This window comes from Brassica napus, chromosome C2 (genome assembly GCF_020379485.1).
Source record: "Brassica napus cultivar Da-Ae chromosome C2, Da-Ae, whole genome shotgun sequence".
Lineage (NCBI taxonomy): Eukaryota > Viridiplantae > Streptophyta > Magnoliopsida > Brassicales > Brassicaceae > Brassica > Brassica napus.
The window spans coordinates 11,147,303-11,160,568 of NC_063445.1; the positions used below are offsets into that span (position 1 = coordinate 11,147,303).

At 37.2% G+C, this 13,266-nt stretch overlaps 2 protein-coding genes and 1 pseudogene across 2 annotated transcripts; all 3 read left to right on the forward strand.

The window, feature by feature from the left end:
• Positions 1-49: 49 nt before the first annotated feature.
• On the forward strand, positions 50-2,181 carry LOC125581566 (uncharacterized protein At4g04775-like). Its single transcript, XM_048747218.1, has one exon. The coding sequence runs from the start codon at positions 531-533 to the stop codon at positions 1,107-1,109; it is 579 nt and encodes a 192-aa protein (XP_048603175.1). The 5' UTR covers positions 50-530; the 3' UTR covers positions 1,110-2,181.
• A 788-nt stretch (positions 2,182-2,969) lies between these two features.
• Positions 2,970-7,962, forward strand: LOC125581565 (annotated as a pseudogene).
• Positions 7,963-10,858: 2,896 nt separating this feature from the next.
• Positions 10,859-13,170, forward strand: LOC111202560 (UDP-glycosyltransferase 79B9-like). Its single transcript, XM_048747219.1, has one exon. It carries the CDS (start codon positions 11,498-11,500, stop codon positions 12,839-12,841), a length of 1,344 nt encoding a protein of 447 aa, XP_048603176.1. The 5' UTR covers positions 10,859-11,497; the 3' UTR covers positions 12,842-13,170.
• Positions 13,171-13,266: the final 96 nt, after the last annotated feature.

A 13,266-nucleotide genomic window follows, 5' to 3' on the forward strand; every position in this document is an offset into this window, starting at 1 on the left:
TGTGGGAGCTCAAGATGGAAGATTTGGCGATGAAGGAGAAACTGTCAAAGCTGGCCATACTAGACACTCTTCTTGCTAAAAAGGAACCACTTAGTGAGACTGAAGAAGTTGTCAAGAATAAACTTCTGGCCGAGTATTTCTAACTATGTTTCTAGTGTATAATAACTATGTTTGTACTTCCTGGTTGTTTCTTGTGTAATATCTAAAAATACTATCTTATTTATGATGAATGTACTTCCTGCTTGTTTCTATGAATATCTTTATAAATGAATATGATGTTCCTGCTTGCTTAATCATGCTTGTTTCTGTGATGTTCAATAGTTCTGGTATTAACAGTAGAGAAGCTAAAATTTAACGAGAACTGTTCAATATAATTAGAGTATTGAACCAGGCTTTTTTCTATGAATGTACTTCCTGTTTGCTTCCTGCTTGTGTAATAACTTATGTATTATCAATTCTGTTTTTTCCTCTAATTCAGTTTGAGAATCTAAAATTTCCCTTGTAAATTTTTTTTTCAGGTGTAGGAACAAATGGAACAAGATTATAGCTATACCCAGCCTTCTGAATCGGAGGAGTATGGTGAAAACTCAGCAGACAGTGGCTACAGCCAAGCAGAAGCTGATATTCTGCTGGACCAAGCTGAGATTAGCTACAATAATGCCGAGCGGCTTCAGTACCCTCCGCAACCTGAGGTTGAGTTTGGATTCCCGAAGACATGCTACTGTGGTGGTCAACCTCTTGTAGCAACATCTTACACTAGAAATGATCCATGCAGAAGATACTACACGTGTGAGAATGTTGATGACGGAGAGTGCCATGTTTGGAAATGGTGGGATGTGGCGGTTATGGAGGAGATGAGAGCCATGGATACACAGTATGGCCAGCTGGCTGAAAAGGTAGATTATCTAACCTTCTTGAGTGACTATGAGACACAACTTAACCAGGTTAAGGATCTCCATAATGACACTGAGCAGAAGCTGGTTAGGCTTGAGAAGATAGTGTGTGAGTTAGCTAAGAAGAAATCAAGGTTTACGCATGGCTTTGAATTCGTTGTTGGTGTATTGGTTGTTGTATTTGTTCTAATAGGTATGGTCCTCATGTTCAAGTAAATGAGATTGCTGTTTATCTCAACACTACTTAAAACTGATCAAGGTGTATGTTTTGTAATGATTCGGATTTTATGAACTAGGTATTGTATTATGTTTTATTGTAATTTGTTTGGATTGTATGAAACTGATCAAGGTGTATGTTTTGTAATGTTTTTGATTGTATTATGTTTTGTAATGATCAAGGTTCACATGTGTTCTCCATATGAGATTTGAACCTTGTTTTAACTTGCACCAAATTTTAAATGATCAAGGTTCACATGTGTTCTCCATATGAGATTTGTACTCAATGGTCACATGTATTTGTTTGTTTCTTCCACAAGAAAACAAGCTAGTATCACAAGATGGATACTTCTAAAAGAATAAGCATCACAGGAGTTTCACACATCAAATATCACATACACAAATCGTCCCTCTTCTATTCATTTCCAAAATATTTCTCCCTTTTTTTTCATTTTAAATGGCATCTTCTTCCCATTATCATTACCACAAAGATGATGATGTTGATTTTGAATCCCCATTTAAAGAATTTTTTGAAAACTATGCTTTTATTCCAGAACCGAAAGAGCGAAAAAACGTATTTATATCGAGAGAAACCGGGAAGAAGGCCACAATAAACTCTGGAATGATTATTTTAGTGAAACTCCAACATACCCTCACAATTTATTCCGAAGACGGTTTCGAATGAACAAATCATTGTTCATGTGTATTGTGCATCATCTCTCCACAAAAGTAAAGTATTTTTAACCAACACAAGATGCAGTCGGACGGTCTAGTCTATCACCGCTCCAAAAATGTACTGCAGCAATTCGTCAATTGGCATATGGTGGTGGGGCTGATACAGTTGACGAATATATACGACTTGGTGAAACAACAGCTCGAAAATGTTTGCACCATTTTAACGCCGGAATAATCCACTTGTTTGGCGATGAATACCTAAGACGTCCCACACTGGAGGATCTTGAAAGACTACTCCATATTGGAGAACAACGTGGATTTCTCGGGATGGTTGGAAGCATCGACTGTATGCATTGGGGGTGGAAGAATTGCCCCACCTCTTGGATAGGAATGTATTCTCGAGGAACCGGAAAACCAACAATTGTGTTGGAGGCGGTAGCTTCGGATATGGCACGCGTTTTTTGGAGCTCCAGGTACAATGAAATTTTTTAATATTCTTGATCGATCACCTGTTTTTGATGACATTATTAACATAATAGCTCCGCAAGTCAACTTCTATGTCGACGGAACGGAGTACCATTTGGCTTACTATCTCACGGATGGTATTTATCTGAAATGGAAGACTTTTATTCAATCTATCCGACTACCACAGGGTCCGAAAAATTCATTATTTGCTAAAACCCAAGAAGCTGTGCGAAAAGATGTTGAGCGTGCCTTTGGAGTCCTGCAAGCTAGATTCGCTGTTGTCAAAGATCCATCTAATTTATGGGATAAAGACAAAATAGCAAATATTATGAGAGCATGTATCATACTTCATAATATGATTGTCGAAGATGAACGAGATTCATTCACTCAGTATGACGTTTTAGAATTTCAACAAGGAGAAGATGTGGATCTTACGTATCCCGTCGATATGGCTACAAATCTCGGCAGCAATACAATTGATCGTCGAACAAAAGTTCGAAATAGACAAGCTCATCAACAATTAAAAGATGATTTGATTGAAAATATATGGGCTAAATTTGGACATCTTCCAAATAACATATAATTTATAAGTTTCTATGTATTGAATAAAATGTTTGTTTGCTTTTATTTATGATGTTTGTATGATTTTCTGTTTTTAATTTATGTCTTGAATGTTTTCTTTTAAAAATTTTAATGTTTTAATTCCAGGTTTTTTCTTTTTTGCTATTTTTTTGACAACTTTGTAATTTTTTTATGTTTTCAATTTAAATGTTATATGTTTTATTTTAAACACATCTTGTATATGTTATTACTTATTAAAATAAATAATTTATTTACTAAGAGACAACATAAAGTATCTACCAATAATCTGCAATTTTGCTATTGTATCTTAACATTGTCTCTTAGTCTAAAAATAATAATAAAAAAAAGCTAAGAACTCAAAATTTTGTCCCAGCAATAATGTTTCTCTGAGCTTACCAGTTTTAGAACTCCAAATAGGCACTTTCTCATCACACGTGACCGTACCAACGCGACCTGCATAGTCACCGTGGTATATAACATTCCCAGGATCACCTCGTTGGAAGCTAGTAAAGTAAGTAAACAGAATCAACAAAGCAAGGGAGAACGAGGAGCAAGGAAAAGAACAATATAGAAGTGGCCATTGAGAAGAAAGAACAAATATAGCTAGATGAATACACAAACATTTACTCCATTCAAGATCAAGTCAAACAATTAGCGCCACCTGTAAAAAAATAGAAACCAACGCCAAAAATATCAAAGATGGCCGTAGATGGATCCCACAGGCACATGGGTTATACACTGCCGACAACAAATCTCAAAGAACAAATCATCAATAATAATCAACGTCAAACACCAAATCAACCACTAATTATTAATTTAAAGCACTTATCAACCACTGTGTTTAAAAAAAAGCACCTATCAACCACTAATAATTAACTAAAAGCACCAATCCCACTAATAATGAAGTTAAAATAGTAATCTCCAGCAGCGCACTAAGAGCATGATTAACCCCGAAGTTTTTAGGATAGGATTCTTAGCAGAAGTTAAGAAATTGTTTCTTAACTTTTAACTAAAAAAACTAAGAACCAGTTCTTAAATCATTTAAGAACCGGTTCTTAACTTTTTTAGTTAAAAATTAAGAAACAGTTTCTTAACTTCCGTTAAAAACCTCACTCTAAAAACTCCGGGTTAATCATGGTCTAATAAAGCGATGTCCTATGAAGGGGGGTAAGCATCTCAGTCGCAGAAAAATAAAAAGAAAAAAAGTAAAGACGCTTGTGATTTAAAACACACAAAAAATTTCTTGTTTTTGCTCTCTTTGACTATTTGTGTTCCTTTCATGTTTTGATTAATTTTAAAATGGTCCAAAAGTTTCACGCTTTTATGTTCCCGTGGTTCGCTTTTGGTCATATGATTCCATACTTGCATCTAGCCAACAAGTTAGCTGAGAAAGGTCATAGGGTTACTTTCTTGCTGCCCAAGAAGGCTCAGAAACAGTTGGAGCATCACAACCTGTTCTCAGACAACATCCTCTTTCATCCATTAACTATTCCTCCTGTTGCTGGTCTCCTTGCTGGCGCTGTGACCGCCTCGGATATCCCCATCTCATTGGGAAAGTTCCTGTCCGCAGCCATGGATCTGACACGCGACCAGGTGGCAGCCGCAGTTAGTGCTATGAGACCGGACCTGATCTTATTGGATTTTGCTTATTGGGTTCCGGAAATGGCTAAGGAGTATAAAGTCAAGAGTATTTTGTACAGCGAGATAGCAGCTACCACTATGGCCCATAACTATGTCCCTAGTAGCGAACTAGGAGTTCCTCCACCGGGTTATCCTTCATCAAAAGTAGCTTACCGCGCATAGAGCTGTAAACTGGGTGGACTGTCCGATGGGCGTCCATGTCCACATATATTTGGGCCTCCACTAATTATGTCCATATTTCCAGGTGGGCTTTAAGTGGTCAGAGTTTGAAAACCAATTTATCTATGGGTTTTTATGGAAATTGGCAATGTGGACTTGGGCGGCCCAATAAAAGAAAATTTATAGGGTTTTCAATTTTGGAAAAAATTTAAAAAAATTCATTTCTCTCTTTTCACGAAACTCGGCGCTTTGGCGATTGCGACGACGACGAAGCTCTCCATTCTCCTCCTGTCCTCCGTCTGTTTTCCACTTCTCCTCCTGTCCTCCGTATGTTCTCCACTTCTCCTCCTATCCTCCGGCCGCTCTCCACTTCTCCTCCCTTCCTCCGTATGTTCTCAACTTCTTCTCCGTGACTCCGTCTGTTCTCATCTTCTCCTCCGGTCAGTTTCCATCCTTTGGGTTTGTTCATATTGATGATTTTGTTTGAGATTTGAGTTGGGTTTTTTTTTTATCCGAGATGGATTTTTGTTTGTGATCTGAGAATCTGAGATTGGGTTTTATGAGATTTGAGATAGGTTCAAGTTTACTGATCTGGGTTTCCTATATTTATAAGATTTTTCTCGTCACTTCTGAGATAAAAGGATCTGTACGCATTCAGTTTGTTTGTATCCGTTCTTGTGTAGATATGGATTGATTCTTTGACTTTCGTTCTATCCGTTTGTATCGCGTTTGAGATATGTAACTTAATGGTTTTGTTCTTTTGTAACAGGCAAGAGTAGGTTCGAGTCCTTGACACTTGACAGACAAGAGTAGCTGAAGTGAGAGAGCGTTTCTGTAGTGACACACAAGGTAACTTGTCTCTTGCATAACTGAATGTGTGTTTTATTGATTTGTTATGGGATATGATCAGATGATGATTTGTTATGAGATATGTAAAGGTCATCGATGAGTTTGATGTGTTTTATGAGTTTGCTTGCGACTTTTATATGATTTAAACTATGATCAGATGTGCTTCTCACTATAGCACATATTTAAAAAAACGAGTTATCATCACATTCTGTTTTGTAAAGTCTTTTATGTTCTGTAAAGTGGTCATCTCCTTTATCATGATATCTCTTTTCTTGCCTTTTTGCTCTCCCTTAATTGATGCTTTATCTGTCACGCTTAATCTCCAGCAATTATATTACATAATAGTGGTCATCTCCTTTATCATGTTATCTCTTTTTTTTTCAGGATGAACAACGAGGATACAATGAATCTTGAGCATACCCATCACCACAGTTGCTTCAGAATCATCCTTCAGCATTGGAAGCCGTGTATTGAACAAATCCAGAAGCTGCCTTCTCCCTTCGAATGTCAGAGCACTGATTTAAGCAAGAAATTGGCTAAGAGGATTTGAGTCTTTAGACTGTAAGTTCTTGATCATTAGTCTCTGGTTATATCCTTAGATTTGTCTCTGGTCTTGTACTTGAAACTGATAATTGAATTTTCTTAGGTGATGAAGTGGATTTTGAACCCTTGGAGTTGGAGGAAGTTGGAGAAGAAGTTAATGAAACATGTTAAGTCTGAGTTCATGTGTACGTTTACTGATATACTCGCTTGTCTTGGCTTCTTTGTGTTGTGTATGTTTGAGTCTGCTTATACGTTTGAGACTTGAGTCTGCTTGCTACTTATGCTTTCACATTGCTATCTTGTGTTGTGTATGTTTGAGTCTGCTTATACATTTGAGACTTGAGTCTGCTTATACGTTTGAGACTTTGAGTGATATGGGTAATGGGTTTGCTTATACGTTTGAGTCTGCTTGCTAAAGATGCTTATTGGTCAGAGTGATATGGGTTTGCTTATACGTTTGAGTGATATGGGTAATGGGTTTGCTTATACGTTTGTGACTTGAGTCTGCTTATACGTTTGAGACTTTAAGTGATATGGGTAATGAGTTTGCTTGAGTATTTTTGAGTCTGCTTGTTATCTTGTGTATGTTTGAGACTTTGAGTGATGTGTATGTGTGAGAACGTATTAGTCTTGCATGGCTAATTAATAACATTATCTCTTGATTTGGTGCAGGCAAGTGACATGTATGAAGTTGAGCACTTATGGAGTTTGAACTTTGAAGTTATGTCTTTAAGTATTTATGATGCTATTTATGAACTGATGATATTTAAGTATTTATGAACTAATGCTATGTACTGATGCTATTTGTGTAATCTTTGAACTTATGTATTTTTGCACTTATGAATTTATGGATGGATTTTAATCTTATGAATTTATATTTGAATTTTTAGGCTTAAAGATTGAAATTCAAAATATTCTTATATGGTCCTTAATGGACCCCATGGCAGCCCATATAAATATGGGTGTTAGTGGATTTGGGCCTTAATGAACATGGTCCTTAATGGTAATGGTCACTCTTTGTCCACAAATAATAGATGGACAAACGGATATGGGCTAATGGACATGGGCTCGCCCAGTTTACAGCTCTAACCACGCACACGATGGTCACACGTTGTCGTCTCTCTCCATCTTCTACAAGAGGCTGTACCATCGCATGACCACAGGTCTTATGAGTTGCGATATCATTTCAATGAGGACATGCGAAGAAGTGGAAGGTAAATTCTGCGACTACATAGCACGTCAATACCAGAGGAAGGTTCTTTTGACCGGTCCAATGCTTCCTGAGCCAGACAAGAGTAAACCACTTGAAAATCAATGGAGTAGTTGGTTGACCGGATTTAGACAGGGCTCTGTCGTGTTCTGCGCACTTGGAAGCCAATTCACTCTTGAAAAGGATCAACTCCAAGAACTCTGTTTAGGAATGGAGCTTATTGGTTTACCGTTTCTTGTAGCGGTAACCCCACCAAAAGGCGCTAAGACGATTCAAGAAGTGTTACCAGAAGGGTTTGAGGAGAGAGTGAAGGGTCGTGGAGTAGTTTGGGGAGAATGGGTGCAGCAACCATTGATATTGGATCATCCATCAGTAGGCTGCTTTGTGAGCCATTGTGGATTTGGGTCCATGTGGGAGTCTCTAATGAGTAATTGCCAAATAGTCTTGCTTCCATTTTTAAGTGATCAGATCTTCAACACTAGATTGATGACAGAGGAACTCGAGGTTTCGGTTGAAGTGCCAATAGAAGAAACTGGATGGTTCTCCAAGTAGAGCTTGAGTGCTGCTATCATTTATGTGATGGGGGAAGATAGCGAGTTAGGGAATCTGGTTAGGAGGAACCACGCCAAATTGAAGGAGAGTTTGGTAAGTCCTAGATTATTAACCGGTTACACTGATAAGTTTGTGAAAGCATTGCAGGATCTAGTCAATGATACAAATCTTGAATGAAATACATTTCATTGAAAAGGACAACATATCAGCTGTTTCAAATAAGGCAAAAAGAAACTAGACCATGAAATAGTTGTGTATGCATGTTATTATTTTAATTGTGCACTAAGGGGGATGTATTCAATTGAGAGTTTTAGGTGATTTGTGTCAAAATGACAAATCCACTGTTATTGAAACATGAATTTTAAAAACTCATTTAAAATCTAGTGTTATTGAACTTGACATTTTATAAAATACTCTGAAATCTACTGTTATTGAAAATATTTTAAGTTGTAGAGTTTTAAATTTTTCAAGTGATTTTAAAGTGTTTGGGTGGAGTTTCTTAGTTAAAAAAATCAAAACTCAAATCTCATGGTTTTAGGTGATATTCTAGAGTAGTTTAACAAAAATCATTTTATTCTCTGCAATTCCTTAAAATCATCTAAAAACCTCATTAAAAATTAAATCACCTCAAATTTTAGATTGAATACACCCTTCTAAATAAGGATGCCCAAAATAAGTTGTTGAGGTTCTAAAACTGTTTAATATATTGCTTGTGAAGAACATAGCAGATGTTTCAAATAAGGCAATAAGAGACTAGAGTTACGAGACCATGATTGTTTATGTTGTTCTTATACCTTTTGTTTCATGAAATCTTTGACAATATGTTTCCTTGACATATTTGAAATCCTACTTATTAATAAAGAATCACATTTTGACAATTGTTTCTGTTATATAAAAATGTTGTTTTAAAATTTTAATGCAATTTATACCTATTTAAAGTTTAATATTATACAAATGAAAAACGCGTTGATCTTATAAATAGTTTTATTTACCTCAAACACTATCGGTTAAATTATGTAACTAATAATAACATATATGCATTTCAATCATTTTTTTAATTTATGTAAAAAATGTCAAAATGACAATTATCGTCAAACAATGCAGTATAGTTTATGAATAGGCAGAGACCCACTTAGCATTTAGGGTCACATTACACCCCGAAAATCAGGTGTGACTGGTGACCATTTGAGGAACACTATGAACAAATAAAAAAGGAATGAAGAGGAATAAAATTAAAAGAATGAGTGGGAATGATTATTCCTACTCAAAAATAATGAGAAATAATTTTGCTTTGTTATTCTCTATAAAAAAAAGAATGATAAAGAATAGAAAGAAAAATAAATTCCTTATGAATGGTGTATTCTTATGGGAATCATAATGAATTGAATTTTACTTCTCATTTCCTTGGTCACCAATCACACAAGCACCAAACAATGATCTCTCGACTTTTCTTCTTTTTGCAGAGACAACTTTCTTCATAGAGGCACGTCCTCCATGTATACATAACCAGAACTTGCTCCTCAAGTTCTTTCAAAAGCAACTTAAGCAACTTTCGTTTTTCTCCTAAGGAATAACTCTCTTGTCTTTTCCTCTTCAAGTAATATCCTTTACACTTAATGTGAATCTCTCAATTAATATATTGCTTCTTAACAAGCCCACGGACATCACACAACACGAACTCCAACCAAGTCCATCTTCATGACACATGCATGTACTACCTCTTGTAGTACTTCACGAACTGATACAGAATATACATCTTCAATCTCCCCCTTTTTGACTATGCATGTGAACTCAACACCTCTGGATAGAAAACCATGTCTTCAATCTCCCCCTATGAGTCATATCATGGTCAAAAACTAATATGAAGATCCACATCCTCCAAAGTTAGGAGGAAATCCCATTCCACCATCTCCATAGTGTTCAAATCTCCTAGACCACGTATTGTCGAGCCCAAATCCTCCATGATTAGCTCCTTGAACAGACCTGAAACAGTCACATCGAATATGCCCTTGAACTCCACAAGAATAACATACATGACCATGATACCTCATACCATAAGCTTGCTTCATCTGGTTTTTCTCCCTCAATAACTTGAAATATTGGTCTAATGTGTCCAACAACACCACAATGATGACAAACATGCCGAAACTTTCGTTGAGATGCACTCTTCAATCCGTAAACTCTCTCTGAAGCAGACGCCGTATCAGTTGCCGTAGCAATACTCATAGTAGTACGCGTAGCATTCACATTCTTCACATCAGTTGCAGGCTTCACTACAGTCTTTCCATTTGCAGCATTCCCTGCAGACATCGTAACTTCTGGCTTTGTAGCAGACGTAGCTACATCCTTAGTTTTTCCTGTTGATACAAAAACACCTTCAGCTTTAGAACATTTTCCTTGATATCCAAGGCCGCATCTATCACTTTGCCCAATACTGAGAAGATGATCAAGCTGATCCGTCCCATTATTCAGCATCCTCAAACCCTTCTAAGTCTCTGCAAGTTGAGCACCAGCCTATCGTGCTTGTTCTTCTTTCTCTGAGGCACACTTAAGTGCTTCAGCAACTTGAGCTTCTAGCTTGGCTTTCTCCTTAGCCAAATCTGATTTCGCCTCAACCAGCTTGAGCCAATGCTCATACAACTTTTCATAATTTCCAGCAAGATCAAAGTTTCCACCATCATCATCTTCACTTCCAGCATCATCATCACCTTCACATGAAGACCTTGACACAGACACTGAAGCAGATTCCCGCCAAAACCGTAAACATGCGCTTTTCCGCCAAAACCGTAAACATGCGCTTTTCCGCCAAAACCGGAAAAACGCATTTTCCCGCCAAAATCGCAAAATATGTTTTCCCAAAAAACCGCAAAAACGCGTTTTCTCACCAAAATCGCAAAATACATTTTCCCGTCAAACCCGTAAAATTGTGTTTTCTGCCAAAACCACAACACGTTTTTCCGCTAAAACCGCAAAAATGTGTTTTTTCGCCAAAACCACAAAAACGTGATTTCTTGCCAAAACCACAAAAACGCGATTTCTCGCCAAAATCGCAAAAACGTGTTTTCCCGCCAAAACCTTAAAACCGTGTTTTCCAACCAAAACCGCAAAAATATATATTTCTGCTGAAACTGCAAAATTTGAGTACATGATGCTCTTACCATTGCTTTTATCTTTTAAATTTTAGTTTTATAAAATGTGAGTGTCCCCTTTGAGTTGTTTGGAAGTTTATTCAAATTTGAGTTTCTATTTTGAGTTTTATTAAAAGTTATAGTTGTAGTTAAATTTTAATGCAAATTTAAATAAAAATAAATAAATTTATATGAAATAAAAATTTATAAATGTTAAATGCTAATTTTAAAATAATTTCAGTGTAAATATATTTTATACTAAATAATAAAAATTAGTATAGTTAAAATTAATATCTAATAATCAACGTCAAGCACAATCAACCACTAATTATTAATTTAAAGCACTTACCAACCGCTGTGTTTAAAAAAGAGCACCTATCAACCACTAATAATAAAGTTAAAATACTAATCTCCAGCATCGCACTAATAAAGCGATGCCCTATGAAGGGGGATAAGCATCTCAGTCGCAGAAACATAAAAGGAAGAAAAGTAAAGATGCTTGTGATTTGAAACACACCAAAATTTTCTTGTTTTTGCTCTCTTTGACGATTTGTGTTACTTTCCTGTTTTGATTTTTTTTAAAGATGGTCGAAAAGTTTCACGCTTTTATGTTCCCGTGGTTCGCTTTTGGTCATATGATTCCATATTTGCATCTAGCCAACAAGTTAGCTGAGAAAGGTCATAGGGTTACTTTCTTGTTGCCCAAGAAGGCTCAGAAACAGTTGGAATATCACAGCCTGTTCCCAGACAACATCCTCTTTCATCCACTAACTATTCCTCCTGTTGATGGCCTCCCTGCTGGCGCTGAGACTGCCTCGGATATCTCCATCTCATGGGGAAATTTCCTGTTCGCAGCCATGGATCTGACACGCGATCAGGTGACCGCCACGGTTCATGCTTTGAGACCGGACCTGATTTTATTCGATTTTGCTTATTGGGTTCCGGAAATGGCTAAGGAGCATAGAGTCAAGAGTGTGGTGTACAACGTGGTATCAGCTACCACTATTGCTCACAACCAAGTCCCTGGTAGCGAACTAGGAGTTCCTCCACCTGGTTATCCTTCAGCAAAGGTAGTGTACCGCGCACACGATGCTCACGCCTTGTCGTCTCTCTCCATCTACTACGAGAGGCTGTACCATCGCATAACCACAGGTCTTATGAGTTGCGATATCATTTCAATGAGGACATGCGAAGAAGTCGAAGGTGAATTCTGCGACTATATCGCACGTCAATACCAGAGGAAGGTTCTTTTGACCGGTCCAATGCTTCCTGAGCTAGACAAGAGTAAACCACTTGAAGATCAGTGGAGTAGTTGGTTGACCGGATTTAGACAGGGCTCTGTCGTGTTCTGTGCATTGGGAAGCCAAATCACTCTTGAAAAGGATCAATTCCAAGAACTCTGTTTAGGAATGGAGCTTACTGGTTTACCATTTCTTGTAGCGGTAACTCCACCAAAAGGAGCAAAGACTATTCAAGAAGCATTGCCAGAAGGATTTGAGGAGCGAGTGAAGGGTCGTGGAGTTGTTTGGGGAGAATGGGTGCAACAACCATTGATATTGGCTCATCCATCAGTAGGCTGCGTTGTGAGCCATTGTGGATTTGGGTCCATGTGGGAGTCTCTAATGAGTGATTGCCAAATAGTCTTGCTTCCATTTTTAAGTGATCAGATCCTCACCACTAGATTGATGACTGAGGAACTCGAGGTTTCGGTTGAAGTCCCAAGAGAAGAAACTGGTTGGTTCTCCAAGGAGAGCTTGAGTGCTGCTATCATTTCTGTGATGGATGAAGATAGCGAGTTAGGGTATCTGGTGAGGAGGAACCACGCCAAATTGAAGGAGAGCTTGGTAAGTCCTGGATTATTAACCGGTTACACCGATAAGTTTGTGGAAGCATTGCAGGATCTAGTCAACGATACAAATCTTGAATGAAATACTCTGCTTGTGAAGCAGCTGTTTCAAGTTAGGCAATAAGTGACCAGACCGTGACGAACTTGAACATGTTGTTATTGTTTTTTTCATTTCATCAGCTCTTTAGCAACATGCAGTCCTTGATCTCTTTGAAATCCTACTTCAAAAATTATTGGATATAAAATATACAATCATGTTGGTGGGGTTTCTATTAGAAAAAATAGTCATATGAACTAAACTCAATGTCTTTGATAATTTCAAAAACTTAATATTGTGTTATACCTTTTGATAAATGGATTCGCAATGTTGTCACCTGACTTAATATAATCTAATAGTTTTATATTGTTTTTAAAATATGACAAGATCTTCTTTTTTTTAGTATACCCCTTTGTCTATTACAGTGTACACATGACTCTCTAATTGGGGTATTTACTGAAGTAAAAAGG